At 39.6% G+C, this 17,299-nt stretch overlaps 1 protein-coding gene across 2 annotated transcripts in view; it reads right to left on the bottom strand.

Moving 5' to 3' along the window:
* adamts3 (ADAM metallopeptidase with thrombospondin type 1 motif, 3) overlaps positions 1 to 17,299 on the bottom strand; it is a 136,404-nt gene that overhangs the window by 15,936 nt on the left and 103,169 nt on the right. The window contains exons 18-22 of one of the 2 annotated variants that reach the window (XR_005894322.1): positions 14,520 to 14,676; positions 13,668 to 13,800; positions 8,216 to 8,423; positions 7,125 to 7,242; positions 2,788 to 4,992 (exon numbers count right to left, since the gene is read on the bottom strand). Coding sequence is in view for 1 of the 2 variants with exons in the window: in XM_041042857.1 (XP_040898791.1) it covers positions 4,508 to 4,992; positions 7,125 to 7,242; positions 8,216 to 8,423; positions 13,668 to 13,800; positions 14,520 to 14,676 (1,101 nt within the window). In the remaining variant the exon portion in view is untranslated. Of the gene's footprint in view, positions 1 to 1,374; positions 4,993 to 7,124; positions 7,243 to 8,215; positions 8,424 to 13,667; positions 13,801 to 14,519; positions 14,677 to 17,299 lie in introns of those variants that run through there. The other variant, XM_041042857.1, reaches the window with a different exon arrangement.

The following is a 17,299-nucleotide window of genomic DNA, read 5'->3' on the forward strand; positions in this document are numbered from 1 at the left end:
GAGGAGGAAGGCAAAAGTTGCGGTGAAATCAAAGTTAGTAGCCTCATGCACTCTTATTTTGAAAGATAAAAATGTGTTTGGGGAAGAGGGAAGGTATTGGTGATACCCGCTTGATGTTTGTGGTTGACTTTTGAGACGTGATATCTACAAGTGTCAGCCTCTTACGGAGCGGAGGTTGCCAGCAACCTGCAATTTGTGTTGTGCTAGCTTGCTGCTGTTTGCTGTCCTGCCATGTAATAAAGGTCACAGTCAAATAACAGACCTCCACAGAGACACTTGGGAGCTCTTTTTGAAGTAGTGGTGTGTCCAAACCATAGTAAGATGACACACAACAGAAGTTTAAGCCAATATTCTTTAGGTAATAGCACCTTTTTTTTTCTGCTGTTGGGACGGTGGAGTGGTATGTCTCAAAGGAGGCTGCCTGAATGTTAGAAAATAATAATTTTGGTTTTGTTTTGGGGTTTTTTGTGAGTCTAGGTTTTGCTGTTTCCACGCCACTGCATGAAAAAAAAAAAAACTTTGGGGAAGAATGAACTTTCACACCCAGAGGCGTTAGTGCTGTTTTCCTTCTCTGAAGGGAGAATCTAAAGACAGACAGTGCTTTGTATTGTACAAATTGCACAGCCCTGAGAGCAATTTGTGATTCTGGACTATACAAATCAAAGTTTTACTGCGCATACGATCATGATGTACCAGAATTTTCCTTTAACGCTACAGTACTGAAATGATGCTGATGAATGCCCGAAAGCAAGAACTCAGAGTAGTTAATCATATCTTTTATTGCTATGTGCTCCCCATTACAACAAACAGTATCAGTAGTGTACACTTCAATCTACACAAATACATAGAAAAGCGAATAGAGCAGAGAGTGACTGACAATCGTAATTCTTCAATGCACGGATAGCACAGGTGTATTGATACAGTACATAGAGAATCCTATGCAGTAATATCTGTCTGAGGCTCAGGGATTGTCAACGTAACATCTACAACTATCCTATTTATCATTACAAGCTCTCTATAACATTAGCAGCAATGTTTAATAGGCAGCAAGTAAAGGATATGAAAAGAACTGGGGAGGAAAATGTAAAATGGTTAGACATTACTGACAACTACAAACAGCATAAAAAACAACTTTACTGCTTTACTGGTACTACACTATTTATGTTTTATTGGTTAAAATAAAGCATTTGTCTGGTCAGTACATGTTGCTGTGACTTAACAGCTCTGTTAACGACTTCTACAAAACAGCTGTGAAAAGACAGCTTTCTGACGAAAGGTAAAACATCTCAAAATTGAGCATGTATATTTACATCTAATTGTTTGCAAAAAAACAATGTAATTTCTAGTCTATTGTGTTTTTGTTTTAAAAAAAAAAAAAAAAAAAAAGTAGAAATCCAGTTAAAATTTGAAAATGTGGAGGAAAAAAAGGTGATCAGTTTTCGATGGTTTATCCGCTGCAGCTTAGTGATCAGCTGGCAAAAACAAAGCAGAACCCTTTAACTTTCAATAAATATTCATGTACTCAATGCTATATACATGTACTATACATTGGCACACAGGAGTGAGTGTGAATAGTTGCGAGCTATTTCTTTGCTGAAAACACAAAACTGTGTTTTTGCTATTGCAGTCAGATGCATTGTGGTTGTGAGGAAATCCTTTTTTTTTTTTGTTTTTTAATAAATAGCTTTCTCTCTCCTGAACCTTTGTCCACCATTAAAAAAAAAGCCATTTAGAAAATGCTTTAAAAAAAAAAATCAACAAAAAAAATGTTCCACATACCGTGAAACTCTTTTGAAAGTCCAGCTTCTTGTGCTTACAATGAGGCTTTGTTCTTGCAAACACAGAACGTACAACAGAACCTTGTTCAGACTGACAGGTGTGATAAGCTTAAAGCTCCATTAAACACATTTTTGATATTTAAATTGAATCCAATGGTTTTGTGTAATGTGAAGAGGTCACTCACTGTGCCCGAGCCCCTGAGAGTTGAAATCCAACTCCGCAGCTCTGCATGGCTTTTAAAAATTTTTTGAAACAAGTAGCTGAAGAATAAAGAGGATAAGCTAGCAGCTAAAGAGCCAGATATTTTTCTGAGGAGCTCGGTGGAAAGTCCGTGGAGGCCAACTCCCGAGCTAAAAGGAGAGCGAGCATTTGACTTACATTCAGTGGGTGGACACGAACGCGATTTAGTGGGATGCTCTTCGTCTGTGGATATGTAAATAAGGCTTGGTAACAGGTTAGCTATTAGCACTTCATGAGTTAATGGGGATATCAGAGGTGTGTTTCTGTAAGTTTGTTTTTCGAGTCTGTTCCCTAGTGGTCAAAAATTGCTTAATGCAGCTTTAGGTGTTTGAAATTCACTAAAGGAAAGCAGAACACTGAATAGCATTTCAGGATGAGTGTCTGCGTTTTTCATGGCCACACAATGCAAAAACTCAACATCACATTTTAGATGCATTGTGAGCTTCTCAGCTGAACAAGAGCCTACTGTAAGAAACATATAGCATCGAGAACACTTGACAGATGTGTTCCCTAATAGTTCCCTTCTTTGACCTGACAGTTTCAACCGTTCTGAGCAAGAACTTACACAAGGAGGGCGACGCAAAGAGTCAAAAAGGTCGATGACTAGCACCATACAAGCTTCTCATTTAGAAAAAGGTAAAGGCTGGGGTGGAGTTACATGCATAGGACGCTTCTTAAAGGAACATGGCGTGTTTCACTTTCTTGCTTAAAGTTGTATCCTCATATTTGTATGCTAAATATGAAGCAATTTTACATCTTGGAATAAACAAATAAACAAAAAAGATGTAACATATTGGTGTGCTTTAGTAGACTAGTTGTTTTCCTCTGTTTCCAGGCTTTATGCTAAGCTAAACTAACTGTCTTCATATTTAGCATACAGAAATGAGAGTGGTTTCAGTGTTCTCATCTAGCTCTTGACAAGAAAGCTAATGAGGGTATTTCCTAAAATGCTGTTCCTTTTAAATATTACATCTGCAGTCAGGTAAACTGCCTGAGAGTATTTTGCAGAATTCAGGGTGGAATAATGATCTCTCCATTCGCAGTGATGTTAATAACACTGCTACTGAAAAGGTAAACATTTGGAAGAATCTCTGTTACTCCAATTAATTAAAAACGGTGTTTGACAGTAAGCTTATCTTTTTAAAATAATACTGATATTTTCATGTACAGTATTTACAGGAACGTTTATAAATACCCATTTCCATAGAAACTGAAGAGTGCCCCTCAACAAACATTGCTGGATATAAAAAGAAAAACTATACAACAAAACCATTTTCCTACTCGTCTTTCCTGGCACATCGCCAGCCACTTTCCATATGCACTCAAAGACCGGTGTTTGCGATTTTGTACATGAAGTGACCCCGCAAGTACTGGGACAGTACTTTATGTATGTTATTTGGCAAGAAATTGGCAGTTTACAACATTCAAGTAAAAGGGGATTTTCAGCTGTATCAGTCGATCCGTGTTAGATCTTTGAAACTTTTTGTACAATATCCTTAACTTTAAAATGACAACAAGCTAAACCTCCCATCCAGCTCAAGGTTATGATGTAGAGATATTACATGGAAGCATATTATTAGCTGTTAAATGCCACGTAAACAAATCTATGCAATGTTATTAAAATGCATTACACCTGGGATTTACCTTAACACGGCGAATGTACGGTGACAAGCGCAACATGTATTTCAGCACTAATTCCTGTATCTATTTCTGTACCAGGTGAGTTCGTCTTATGCAAGTCTGCATACGTTTTCCCAAACTGAATCAGCTGTAGACATGCTGTTGACATTTTCTCTCACCATCTGCTGAGCTTTTGCTGGAAGACCCGCTGCACGGCTCTACCGACACCAGGGGCCTGATTCATTAAATGACAAGACCAGAAAAAAGACCAATCAGAGAGGAAATGCCAACACCTTCCTGCACCTGTCACCTCAGTTGTGACATTGCAGGTTACACCAAAGACTCACTAGGTCAAAAATTTGAGTCTGACTGGAATTAAGCAGCCATCTCTTTGTAATATTGAGATCTGAGACGTTAATAAAACTGAAGTTCGCAAAGCAAATACAGGCATCTTTTGAATATTAAACTGTCCTTTGGTTATTTTGTATCCCTGAAATTATTCACTACAAACTACCAAAGCTGTGTTTCTTTAAGCTTTTCATTTGACATGGATGAAAATTCCCTTCAGACCACGTGCCCCTTTACCTTGAAATTGTTGTGTCATTGACATAAAGTATGAAAGCAGAGTAACACGGCCGTTTCAGTTCAAATACTGTGGGAGCTCACTGTATGACGTCAAAGTGACATTTAAAGTGAGTGTCAGGGGCAGAAAGGGAAGGGAAATTCTTAACAAAGTGAACCAGCACTTTTCTTTCTCTCTCTCTCTCTCTCTCTCTCTCTTATTCTGGTGTTTTTGGCATGAGAAGACTCAGGATGAAGCTGGATTATCTACTGTACACAAAGAGTCCTGAAGGGAAGGGTTTCACTTTCATCTCTCCACTTCAGAATATGCTGTCGACCACCGACTATCTGTTGAGGTGCTCGACCTTTGACCCTCAGCGGGATCTGCCGGGGAGGATGGCGCCATGGCGGGCAGCTTCCTGCCGCTGAGACCCATGTGTCGTGGGACCCGTCTCGGTGCTGTAGTGATCTTTGACTGGGTCTTCTTAAGCGGAGCAGGGGTGGTGATGTGCTTTGCAGCATTGCCCGACGTGGCAGATCCCTTGCCTGAGCCTTGTTTACCACTGCGAGTGCCGTTGGCTGCTACATAAGCCGTGAGGGTCTCCAGCAGCTGTGAGGCTGATCCAAAGCGGACATGCTCCTCAGTTTCAGCCGCCTCGGAGAACAAGGACAGAGCTCCGCTGCGCTTACTGCAGGAGTCGCAGCACAGTTTGTTGTAGCCTGGAATAGAGCAGTATCGTGCTAGGACCTCCATTTGGCAGAAGATTGATTTGTCCCCATTACATGGCTCATCTGAAAGTTGAAGAGCATACAGTGTGAGTTCAGCGCTCGTCACAGCGCTGGAATGTGAGAAGTGGTGAGAGGTGGAATTAGACAGAGATAAAAAAAGGATGGATGGAAGTGGACGTACTACAGCACCGAGGCATTGCTTTTAATTACTGACTGACGGCTATGTGTGTGTAACACATTTCAGCCACAGCCTGCTCAGCAGAATGATGTTCATTTTGCAGAAGCTTGCTTGAACGAGAGCTGTGACCCAGTTGGTTTTGAGTTGGCCTCAGTTTGTTTAATGTTAGCCTGAGAGGGTCTCTTTATAGCCGTTTCCAGAATCCTCACAGACTCTTCTAACCATCTGCATAAAAAATATCTGATGCACAAACAAATAGATTTTTAACCTGTTTTTAAAAAAGGTTAAAAATCTTTTTAAAATCTGTTTGACTCAAATGTAACGTTAACAGATGAGGACTAGCTTTGAGTATGTAACCACAGGAGCTTTTTACAGTGCCAAAAACTTTAATAAACTGAAAACAGTGCTCGGACAGTTTGAAGAAGATCATGGAAAACAGAAAAAAAAGCAGTAATAAGTCCGATTACTTCCATATATTTTGCTTTCTCTTTGAAAAGTTTAATTAGCAACAGCACGACATGATCCAATAAAACACTGGTGAACATTTGAATAGGTACCTTTATTTCTTGTGCAATAACTGCAAAGAAAGTTTATGATGTATATACTGTATACTTAATAAAACAATTAGTAAGTAATACACAGTAATTCAGTGGTTTCTAAGCTTTCACTAACAGTGTGTCTGCCTTCTTTATACTCCACACGAGCCTGAGCCTGCCCTGAGAGTAAAACATATTGTAACATCCTCCTGAGATTCAGCTGTTTGCCCATTTGATCCTCATTTCAATTGTTTCAAAGTCGTGCTTCTCTTTGAATTCACATTAATCATAATTCTCTGCACATTCATTATGACTTATTGATCGAGAAGCTCTTTAGAGATATTGTACTGCAGCTGCATGCACTGTACATCAATATTAGATGTACAGTATGCGCTTTTATGTACTCCCCTGCTTAAGAGAAAATGTGTGTTATTAGTATCTTCATCCTAGTTTATCCCCGTATCTTGGCTGCAAATATCAGCTTGGCACTGAAAGAGTTGATGGCACATGCTGACGGAGAAAATGAATGCTAGGAAAGATGCTGAGAAGAATGATGTGAGCTGTTAGAACAATACTGAGTGACTCAGATTAACTGTGGCCAGAAGCAGTGATTACAGGACAATAGCACATTTTATTTCCTTTCATTATTCAATAATGTCAGACATCATCAGCAGGTAATCTGGGTGAGACAGAGAGTGGAACAGGAAGACAAGCAATAAACAACAAACTTGTCTCCAAGTGAGGAAGGATGTGTTTACTCTGGTGGTAAAACCCTTGAAACATTCATCTCTGATATGCTGAAGTAGCACAGATAAAGTGTCGGTTACACACGGATATCCCTCTCAAATTTGCTAACGTTAGCTAAGATTAGCCTCTATGAGCTACTGGTATATTGAACTAAAGCTTATGACACTGAATTTTCATTTGTAAAAGGAAGCTTTTAATATTTCTTCTATCAGAGGTTACTGCTTAAAGCTTAGTGACTCCAGACTTTGAATATTTCAGTCCGTTCACTACAAATCAAGCAGACAACACTGCTGAATATCCTACGACCTGTAGCTGGTGAAGTGTAATGTATTTTTCTTCTGTGACAACAACTGGCAGACACTTGAAACTTGCTTGAGATGGACCATCTGTATTATTTTTGTGGGAGTTTTGCTGCAACATTGTTGTGAGGCCAGTGCATGAACTGCATCTACCACCCACCCATGGAACATTAGAACAAATCAATGTAGGTGAAACCTGCAAAAATTGCTTCAATTGGATATTTGTGAAACACAGCGACAAGTTAAGTAGTTTGTATTATGTCTAGAAGACCTGTAGAATGAATGGCATGCCTGATTATTACTGGCTTTTAATCTGAAGGAGGCCAAATGTGTTAACCGTACAAATGTTACTGTAAAAAGAAACTGCAGCCGTATGAGCGTTTGCTTCGAATAGGCGTTCATTTTCCTTCAGTTCTTAATAAATGACGTGCTTACCATGGCAGGGTCCAGGTCTGCACGGCCTCACGCTCTCTGGTTTTTCTCCATTGCACTGATCTCCAATCCGGCAAGTGACCATACGCCTCTCCATACCCTCTCCACAGGTCACAGAGCACTGAGGAGCAGAGCAAACAGCAACTCACTCACATACAGCGAATATAAAGAGGTACAACGCTTCAGCATAATGATGAGCCATTTGGTGGTGGTTAGAAATAGAAAAAGATTAGCCCAAACCTTGAATAAAGTAGGCGTTTGTGTTGTGTAAATCAGTGGATGAATGTAACCGAAGCAGCAAACAAACCATTAATCTTTGGTGGATCTATCTTGAAATGACCCTGGCCGGCTGTTTTTAGACTTGTTTTAGACCTCCTGCTGATGTGAATGTCAGTGCCAGGGAGACAATTAGTCTGAAATCTGAAGTTTACTCCTGAGTGATTCCACACTGAGAGCTGTAGCCCACATGTTCTCAGTGAAAACTTCAAATAAACAGCGATTCAAGCTGAGCTGAAACTCTAGAAGTAAAGAGAACGATCATTTTATGATCCGTACATTGTTAGGAATAAATAAAAATACTGTTATTACACTACTACTATCACTGAGTGCTCAAATATGCATACATACATACATATAAATAGCTATAATCCAATAAGGAGATAGACTGTGTTATCAAAAATCTGAGCCCATCTCGCATAAATTAACTGCTGACATGAAGACTTGCATCTTATTAGCTGTTATCTGTGCTCCACCGCTCAGCTGGACACCTGGTTTATTGGATTTTTTCATGGCTTTAAAGGTCTCATTTGGTAAAATGAAGGAACCGATGAGACGTGGCACTGATTTAAATTATACATCGCAGATGCCTCATGCTTTACTTTTGTACATGACTGATTGTATCTTACACATTAAACCTGCTGCTGCATCAACCCAAATCTAAAATGCTGGTGGCAAGAAAGCTGACTTTAGCTTATTGGAAACAAGATGATATTAGAAATAAAATCAGATATGTGAGCAAATGTTCCACACGCAAATGTGATCAGCTGCACAAACTGTAAAGACAGAAATTCAAATAGATCATGTGGTTACTGAACCTCTGACCAGGCTCCGGTCCTCCACTGAGCAGGACACGGGACTCTGTTGCACGGCCTCCGGGTCTCTGGCTTCTCGCCGCTACAGTATTTGCTGTGGACAGAGCGGTTGGTGCCGTCGTGGAGCAACTGCACGCAGCGAACGGTCCGGATCTGAAAGCCCAGGCTGCTGCAGGTTTTGGTGCAATACTCCCATTCCTCTGAGACCCATCTAAACACATAAACACGGGGAGATTACTGAGGATACACAGGAAGTGTAGTGGATAACAAAGAGGTACACGTGCAAGAAAAAAAGAATGGTGGAAGAAATATTCAGATCTTTATTTATTTATATAATTTATATTTATCGTATTCAGACACCTTCACTTTTTGCACACTTTCATTTTAAAAGGATAAAACTGCCATTTTAGAACTGCTTTGTAGACACATTTTTAACAGCAATTACAGCTTTGAGTCTTCTTGGCTAAGTCTCTACAAGTTGATCCCATTCTTCCTGACAGATCCTCTCAGGCTCCGTCAGATTAGATGGGGAGCGTCTGAACTGCCATCTTCGGGTCTCTCCACATCTGTTCTATGGAGTTTAAATCTGAGCTTTGTTTTGGCCACTCGAGGACAGTCAGCGACTCGTCCTAAAGCCACTCCAGCGTTTTCTTGGCTGTATGATTCAGGTCATTGTCTTTCTGACAGGTTTTCTTTATGGATCTCTGTATTTGACTGCATTCATTCTTCCCTCAATTCTAACCAGTCTCCCTGTCCCTGCTGCTGAGAGCCCCCCCCCCCGCCTGTTGTGAGGGTATTAACCAGGTGATGAGTTGTGCCTGGTGTTTGTTAGACATAGTGTTTAGAGCTTTGCCGAAAGGGTTCAGGTTTTGTCTCAAATACGGGACTTAATGTTGTAAATGCACTTGGTTTCTTTCCACTGCTGATGATGAATCTGTGGTGAAAAAAGGGGAGAAGGGACTGCGAAGTTTTGGCTTGACTTAGAGATTTATACATTTTTAATAATTTCATGAATATTACAGCCACCATCAACTTGGTGCTTGAAGGAATTGTTTACCCTGATTCGAACATTAAGAGCTTTGCAATCAAAGTGACAAGATAAATAGCTTAATAATGTTGGTGATTGGAGCAGTCTCTGAGCAGGTGTACTGGCTACTGCCAGAAAACAGACATTATTATACTCATACAACAACAGCAACCACAACAACTAATACAGTTTTTATCTCTAACTTTTTAATGTGTGGCAGCAAAATGCTTTTTCAAGCTTGTGGAGTTTTTGACCTCTGGTGGCAGGGTACTGTTTGTAGGATTATTTTAGCAGCATGTGGCCAAGGCCACACATGTAGGCCCAATAAACATTTCTTTACAGTGTAAAGAGTGGTGCAAGTGGTAATAGTTGTTGGTGGTAAGGTGCTGTAAAAAATAACAGTGTCCGGTGAATAAAAGAGAGAAAAAACAGCAAGCTGAAGCTCTTATCACATTATTGAAGGATAAGGTTCTCATTTCTAGTACTTTCATATTGTGTAAAACTCTGGGATGTTTATTTTAAAGCAGACACAACTGAAAGAGATGCGTGTCTGGCTCTGTAGCAGCACAGAATCCAGTTCAACAGCGGGCATGAATCGCTCTGAACACATCATTCACTGATTTTGGAGGGAAAATGAGTTTTCACTTACTTTCACTACAGACCCTCTCAGTACAGTTAATTGGCCCAAAGGGACTCCACATGCGTGTGCGTGTGTGTGAGACTGTATTAATATTTAACAAAGGATAGTGAAATGATGGTTAGATAATGGAAAAGTCTTTGAATACAGGACATAATACAGTATATGGCCATGAGATGTGTTTTTAATGACTTAATTTACCCAAATTACAAAAACGTGTTCTTGTTTTAAACCTTGGCATTAGTGATATCTAGTCATACAGATAGTTGATGTTTTGAAGTCTCAGGCACTGAACCCACTGACCCACTATAAGGCCACTACCCAGCTATAATTCTTCATTATAGATTTTCTGTGAACATGTTGTCAGGTTAATTAAGTTGCTACACAAGACAAATATACATTTATTACACTCGTATGCCTGTAACTCAGTTACACAGCATATGTATAAGTTTCTTGTACAATTTCTGACTTTCACAGTAACTTCGCTCAAACTAAATGTGAAAATATTCCCATTTTATTGCTCTTTTTCCGGCACACTGTCCCAAATTTCCTCCTCGGTATTTCTTATCTCCTCTGTCCCAGTGTTCCTAAGTTTGACTGAAATCTCTGTCCTCTTCCTGAACTAATGCAAGCAGAGAAGTCAAGTTATGAAACAAGGTAGGGAGTCTAGGAATGATAAAAAATAAAATATGGCCAGCTATTGAGGGAATTCGCTTTTCTTTTCAAAGGTCTGCCCTCACATTGACCAACTCTGATATCAAAGAGTTCAAGAATAATGACCAAAAAAACCCACTAGAAAGCACTGAGAGAGCACATTCATCCACCAAGGCAGCATAACTCTCTATATCTTTCATTTTATTTCAATAACAGAAAATGTTTAAGGATCATCAAAATTCTTACATATGATCCCGAAATGGACATGAAAGTCTCTAACAAATTTCCTGGAAATCCACCTCGTAGTTGTCGAGACATTTCATTCAAAATCCAAAAAAGGTGGCACCACAGGAAAAGCCAGTCATTGTGTGGAAACCATAGGCATTTCTAAATTTGGACTAAGTTCAGCGGCGGAGTCCAGACTCCCCAGGACAGGAGGACGATCTGCATTCGGAACAGCAGCGTTCGTACTGACACCAGCAACTCAGTTCAGCTCTGGTGATTACACTTCAACACAACTGCGCCTGACTTAGTGGGACAAAATAATCTCAACTACACAAACACACTTTTTTGGGGGGGGGGGGGGCTGTAGGATTCAGCCACTGGGGACCATGAATGTCATCCAATAGTTCCTGTAAATATAACCTGGAGTCATGCTAAAAGGCAAGAGAGTCTCATGAACACTGTTTTTCCTACACTGTGTTAAAAAAAAAAAAAAAAAAAAAAAAAAACTAAAAAGGCTAAAACACAGACAGTCCCACCCCTGAGATGTTTACTTTATTTGTACAAATGGAGTTCTGCTGTGAGCTACACTCACATCTCCACCCCACGGAGCACTCAATCAGAACTTAAGACAGAAATACAGATTCCTTAAGAGCAGAGAGTGAATGTTTCATCGAGCACCAGATCTCAGCAGCTTTAGATCTCTGCTGTCTTGTTTCTTTGGTATAAAGCTGAACAGAACGGCTGGCAGGCAAACATTATCTAACTGTGTGAGGTCCTCAGCGTGCTGTGTTGCATCATCTCTGAGTGTTGAAGCTGGCTGGTAAACCTTAAAAAGCCGCCTGGTGCGGCTCTGAGATTTGGACGGATGGTTTCGGCTGCGTATTTCTGAGGCCAGCTGCTGTTAAACTTCCCCCTCATCTTGCTGTTTTACAGCCTCCAACACTAATCAGCTTATACACATCCTTCTCCTCTTTCAAACCATTTCTTTCACCTGCGGGTCTTTTCTGCCACGACCCTGCATTCATACTCCATCACCTCAGCCGTCACGTTCATCTCCTCAGAATTTCCCTTCACTTTCACATCCCTGCTACTGTTAAGAGCTGTCATCGTTTTAAAAAATGATTTGGCTGAATTTAAAAATGAATGTTATGATGGATCTCCTGTGACACAACTCGATGCTCTTCTAACAAGTCACACTGAGAGGATGTATTGATAAAAATGGAGACCTGTCCCGGAGCTTGGCACAGGAGACTCTAGACTTCACAGAGTACAATCATCCCTGTGTAAGCCCCTGCAGAGATTTACTGACTTTGTCTCTGTCTCTGAGGGTTTGACGCCATCTTGGACTGAAATTAAGAGTTAAAACAAACACTAAGAGTCAAGTATAACTTCAGATTAAAGCTGCTGCTCAAATGAAGTGAAGAACAAGGGAATAGCTGCTGTAATCTGTGGTAAAGATGTGAAGCTTTTTATAGTTTTTGCCAGATGCGTTCAAAATAAAGGTGAAACTTAACACTGGATACAGTTATAGTAATAACGGTTTCTCTGAGACCAATCCTGGTGTTCAGAAATCTGCACGATGCTCCACCAAAAATGCTCCACCTGATTTATTATGTTCAATTTATTCCAAATTTGAGCAACAAACAACAGAAATATTCAGAGTCTACCAGGAATTGAATGTAATCAGGGTGGGAAAACTGCTGAAGCAGCACTTACATTATCACGGGAGACCAAAAGTCTCCACTAAAATCCCAACTAACGAAACGCTTTGAGGGTCAGCAGCTCTTCAGGGCAACAAGATCAACATTCATATTCAGCACCAGGCAATATATGTGCATAATCTTCTGAGTTTGTTATTTTAATGATAAAAGTGCCGAAAGGCTCAAGCAACTTTTCTACGTGATGATTAATTTACTTGTCAGTGAAAATGATGATTAAAGCCTGACGTCTGAGCAATAATCAGTCACTCTTGTTCTGATTTCCTCTGGAAAAGCACAGCTGTTAGCAGCTAAGTTGTTAGCCCCAACTTCCAACAAATAAGAAAAACCACTTCCCTGTTCAACATGATACCATTTTTATGAGCTTCTTGGACTTGGAAATGATGACTGGAGCAATAATATGAGCTACTTTACTTCATTGTACGTCAGTATAGTGGCAAAGGGAGAAAATAACTGCCCGTCTCAGGGCTGTGTATGTAAATTGCCTGCTTAACACTGGAGGGCCTGTTTGTTTAGTATGTACGTGTGGACAGTGTGTATGAGTCAAGATATTCTGGCCTCTGCTGCTTTAATTCAACCGCTTTAAGAGAAATTTTAAACCCGCACCTCTGAATCAAAATACTCAAAATCAGTCCTGCTGATTGGCTGATGGCAGCCATTCTGGGAATTTTAAGGCTTTGTGTAAGGATGAATTGTGCAAGACTGCGTTGGAAAAATGAGTCAGACCTGCAGCCGCTGAATTATGACCCTTTAAAGTTATCAGTCTGTTCATATTTCATAGCTTCTCAACTGATTTTCCAGAAAATTTACTGTGTCATGATCCATGACAATATTGCAATATAATGACACATGCAGTGACTGAGGATTTTATCCATAATGCCTCACTCTCTTTAGGCGATAGATCTGTAAAGAGCCAATAATAAGTTTCTGTGCTTAAAGAGTTAGGAGCCAAAACATAAAAAGCTTGGACAATAGAAAATAGAAGTGAAGAGACGTCCTCCATACCACACCTTAATATAACAGAAGAGATTTTGGGGTGTTAAATCCTTATTTTCACTCCGTTCCCAAGCAGCTAATTTAAATTAAACTCATGCTGACACAGGCTGACACTTTGACATTTTGCCTTTACAGACTGCAGCTCAGTCCCAGTCTGAATCTAATCAACACTTGGGGATTTGGGAGGTCTGTACTCACTGAGGCTGTGTGCAGTCCTGAAGGTTGCACATTCTGCGGATGGGCTTTGGCTTCTTGCTGGCGTCGCAGTAGCCGCGATGGACCATCTTGGTGTCGCCTTTCTTTCGACACCCGTACTTGGTGTACTGAAACCCTGAGAAAGTGGTGAAGGGTTTTCATCATTTAACATTTTATAATGACCACACAAAATTTATATTTAAAAAATATTCCCATCATATATCTTCATCTCACAGGCACCTGAAACAAAATGCTCCCACTAACACAGCTCACTGTAATTTTTATTCTGATTTATTTTTACACAGGTCTCATCTCTGTCAAAATGTCTACGAAAACACATGATGGTAAGGATGTGCTTGAGGAACTCAGGTCGCTGCCCATGACATTGCTCATAGAGGGATATCAAATGATTATAGGCAAAACACAAATAGCTTGCTAATGCTGCAGCAAGTCAAAGCAAATCTATCTATCAAAGCACCACTATTCTACTGGAGCTGGTTAGAATCCTAGCATATGTCAGAATTATGTTAGGATATTAACATAATAAGACACACACTGTGCTTTTTTAATCTAAAGAAATCCTGCCACATCTCTTTAATAAACTACATTTGTAAAGATGTAAATTTCAAAAGAATCAGCCTCAGCTTGAGGAGGCAGGAAACAAAGGGGGATAAAAACGTAATCAAAATAAATCCATCCTGCACGAATGCAGGGATCTTTGAGTGTGAAACTGAAGCCTCTATACTTTCAGTGGGAGTACGGCGTGTAAAATTCAAATAATTACATTTAAAGATGTAAAAAGTAATTATCATTCATCTCTATTCTTCTTTAATGTGATGGTAATTTATCCATTACCTCCGGCACAAGGTTTGGAACACGGAGACCAGCTCTTCAGAGCCCACTCATACGTGTCCTCCTGGATAACGTTGTTGTTGTTAACGGGCACTGAATCTTCATGGATGATGTACTTGTACATTAAAGTAGACCGCGTTTCATTGTCCTTGGGTATAATCTGAAAACCATGGGAGAAAAAAAAACACAAAACAGTACCATTATATCATCAGCCTCTGTGTAACATGTTTACAATGAAGTACTCAAAGTGTAAATTTATGTGAATAGATGCATTGTGTTTAATGTCAAGGGACATTACAGCTCAAGGTTCAGTGGCAACTATGAGAGTACTGAGGGGAAACTGGTTGAAGACAAAAGTAGAATTCATGCACAAGATGAGACTGAACGCACCACGACAGCGACTATGGAAACATATTCTTCCTGATCTTGTCTGCAGTTTCTGACATTGTCTCTGGAGCAAATCTGGAATATGTCTCAGATGTGTAAGTGGATTAGGGAATTCAATTCTAAATGACAGACACTGGCAGAATTAAAATAACAGAAGTCGGTGTGGCTATTAGGTTTGAGGGATTAACACAGGTACAGATTAGACAGATACAGATTACATAACTGCCAATATAGGCATGTAGTATACAAGTTTGTCAAGGTCATTAGTTGAATGAATTTTATGCACATTTTTAATTTTATAATGAAAAAACTTCAGCGGAAACACTGAAAACATCTTGAAACATTGCAAAGAAAGTTCTCATGCTTGGTTGAGCCGTAAAAAAATCATATAAATCATCATGTACATGAAGCATGTCACTTAAATGTGACTGTAAACAAACATAAATGCCATATTTCCATTATTTTTTCTACATGGTTTTTCATTGTTTGAGTTTGAGAGATGCTCTTTTAATTATGACATCTCGGTCATCTTCTCATATCAATTAACGTTTAATGGCACTCGAATGGAAAATTAGGACCACCAGCTGTTTATCTCCACAAACCCATTCCTAATATTTGCATTAGCATTAGTGGATGAAAACACACGTTCATTTGCATTTTTTTTTTGTTGACTTAAATATATCGGGTGTTATTGATACATTGATTTAATTTAATCTATTATCTGAAGTTTGTGGATCGATTTCCTGTGAACTCTGTTTAAAACTCTGTTTACTATGACATTTTTTTTGAAAATATGTTTTTATAGCATCATTTAATTAACTGATTGAATGTAATCAAACATCAAATTCAACAGTCGACAAGACTCATTAAATACCAATGTTGAGTTAGGTCATTTATGAACAAAAAGCCGTGAGTACAGCACAGTGAATGCATGTCTCATCTCATGAATATAACATTCGATGGAATTTTTGGATAACGAATCTGCTTTGTAACAATTTGCTTTTACCCTCCACTTGCTGCCAAATTGAGTATGAATAATTATCTGAACGATTCACCAATGTCGCCCAAAACCCATTTACAAGCTTTTTATCTGAAGTGTTTTCTGAAACAAGATTACTCCTCTGTGTTTTTGAAACTACCGGGAAAGATTAGCGAACTTCTTCCCTCCTTCTTCTCTCATAAGATTGCTTTTCAAAAAAGCCATGTCCGTTGGAAAACTGTAAATTAACTTTTGTCAGATGTGCTGTTCTCTTCAGAGCGTCTGAAACAAAATGTCTGTCCATGTAATTATTTCCCTGTCAGAATATGCACTTCAGCTCGCACATGAATGGCAATTTACTGATGTGACGTGTGAGAAACCAGAGCTGCCGCCCCTGCAGGAAAAGCAATAACGGGTAATGAGCAGGATAAAAAGGTGAAACTGTGTGTTTGTGTGGGCCTGAGTGAAAGCGTGCTGGTTTAACAAACCTTTAATAAAAGTGAATGAGTATTTAAGACATTAATAAATGATGACATAATGTCTCATGCCCTGTATGTAAGGCATGAAAGGCAGAAATGAGGCCACTAAACAGAAACAAGACAAAAAAAAATAATGATCCTATTCAGGCTCCTTTTTGTTTCTATTCAGGCTCCTTTTTGTTTCTATTCAGGCTCCTTTTTGTTTCTATTCAGGCTCCTTTTTGTTTCTATTCAGGCTCCTTGTTTTGCTTTCCTTTGTTTCTTTGTACACATGATAGCTCTGTGATAAATGCATGTAATGTAAGAATGGTCTGAAAAAGGCGAGCAAAGGGTGCAATTAATCTCTCTGTGCATTTAACCTTGCACTACTATAGCCTTTATGTTAATGTGAAGCCATTCATTTCATACTTGTTGCTGTGCCAAACAAAGAAACATCACCTGGTGTGACCTAGTAAGACTGAAGCATGAATTTATACTTAAAAGCAACTCTGGCACCAACACGTCAAATTACCAGTGAGGTGCATGTGTGGAAGGAGCTTATGCAGGACCAAAATGACCTCATGTGAAACACACAGAAGCAATCTCACTATTGTTAGAACTACTTCAACCACTAATATGATTGGTTTTGGTTTTCTTACTCCTCTATCATGTCTAACAATGCAGATTTTTCATTATATCCGAGCCTTGGATTGCTCCTGGTGACTGCACTCCCCTCACAGAGTCATGATGCCCTTAATCTTCCTTTTCCACCACTCCAGGTGGAGATGGCCACGTCTTGTGGTTATGCAGATAAAGTTTAGGGGCTCGCCAGTCAGATGTGGTTATTTCTCCTTTCTTACGACCAAGAAAAGGACAGATGAACACACACACACACACACACACTGAAGCCCTGACCTTTGTCAGAAGACTGATGTCTGCTGATTAGATTCTGGTCAAAG

The sequence above is a fragment of the Toxotes jaculatrix genome, chromosome 7 (genome assembly GCF_017976425.1).
Source record: "Toxotes jaculatrix isolate fToxJac2 chromosome 7, fToxJac2.pri, whole genome shotgun sequence".
In the NCBI taxonomy this organism is placed as follows: domain Eukaryota; kingdom Metazoa; phylum Chordata; class Actinopteri; family Toxotidae; genus Toxotes; species Toxotes jaculatrix.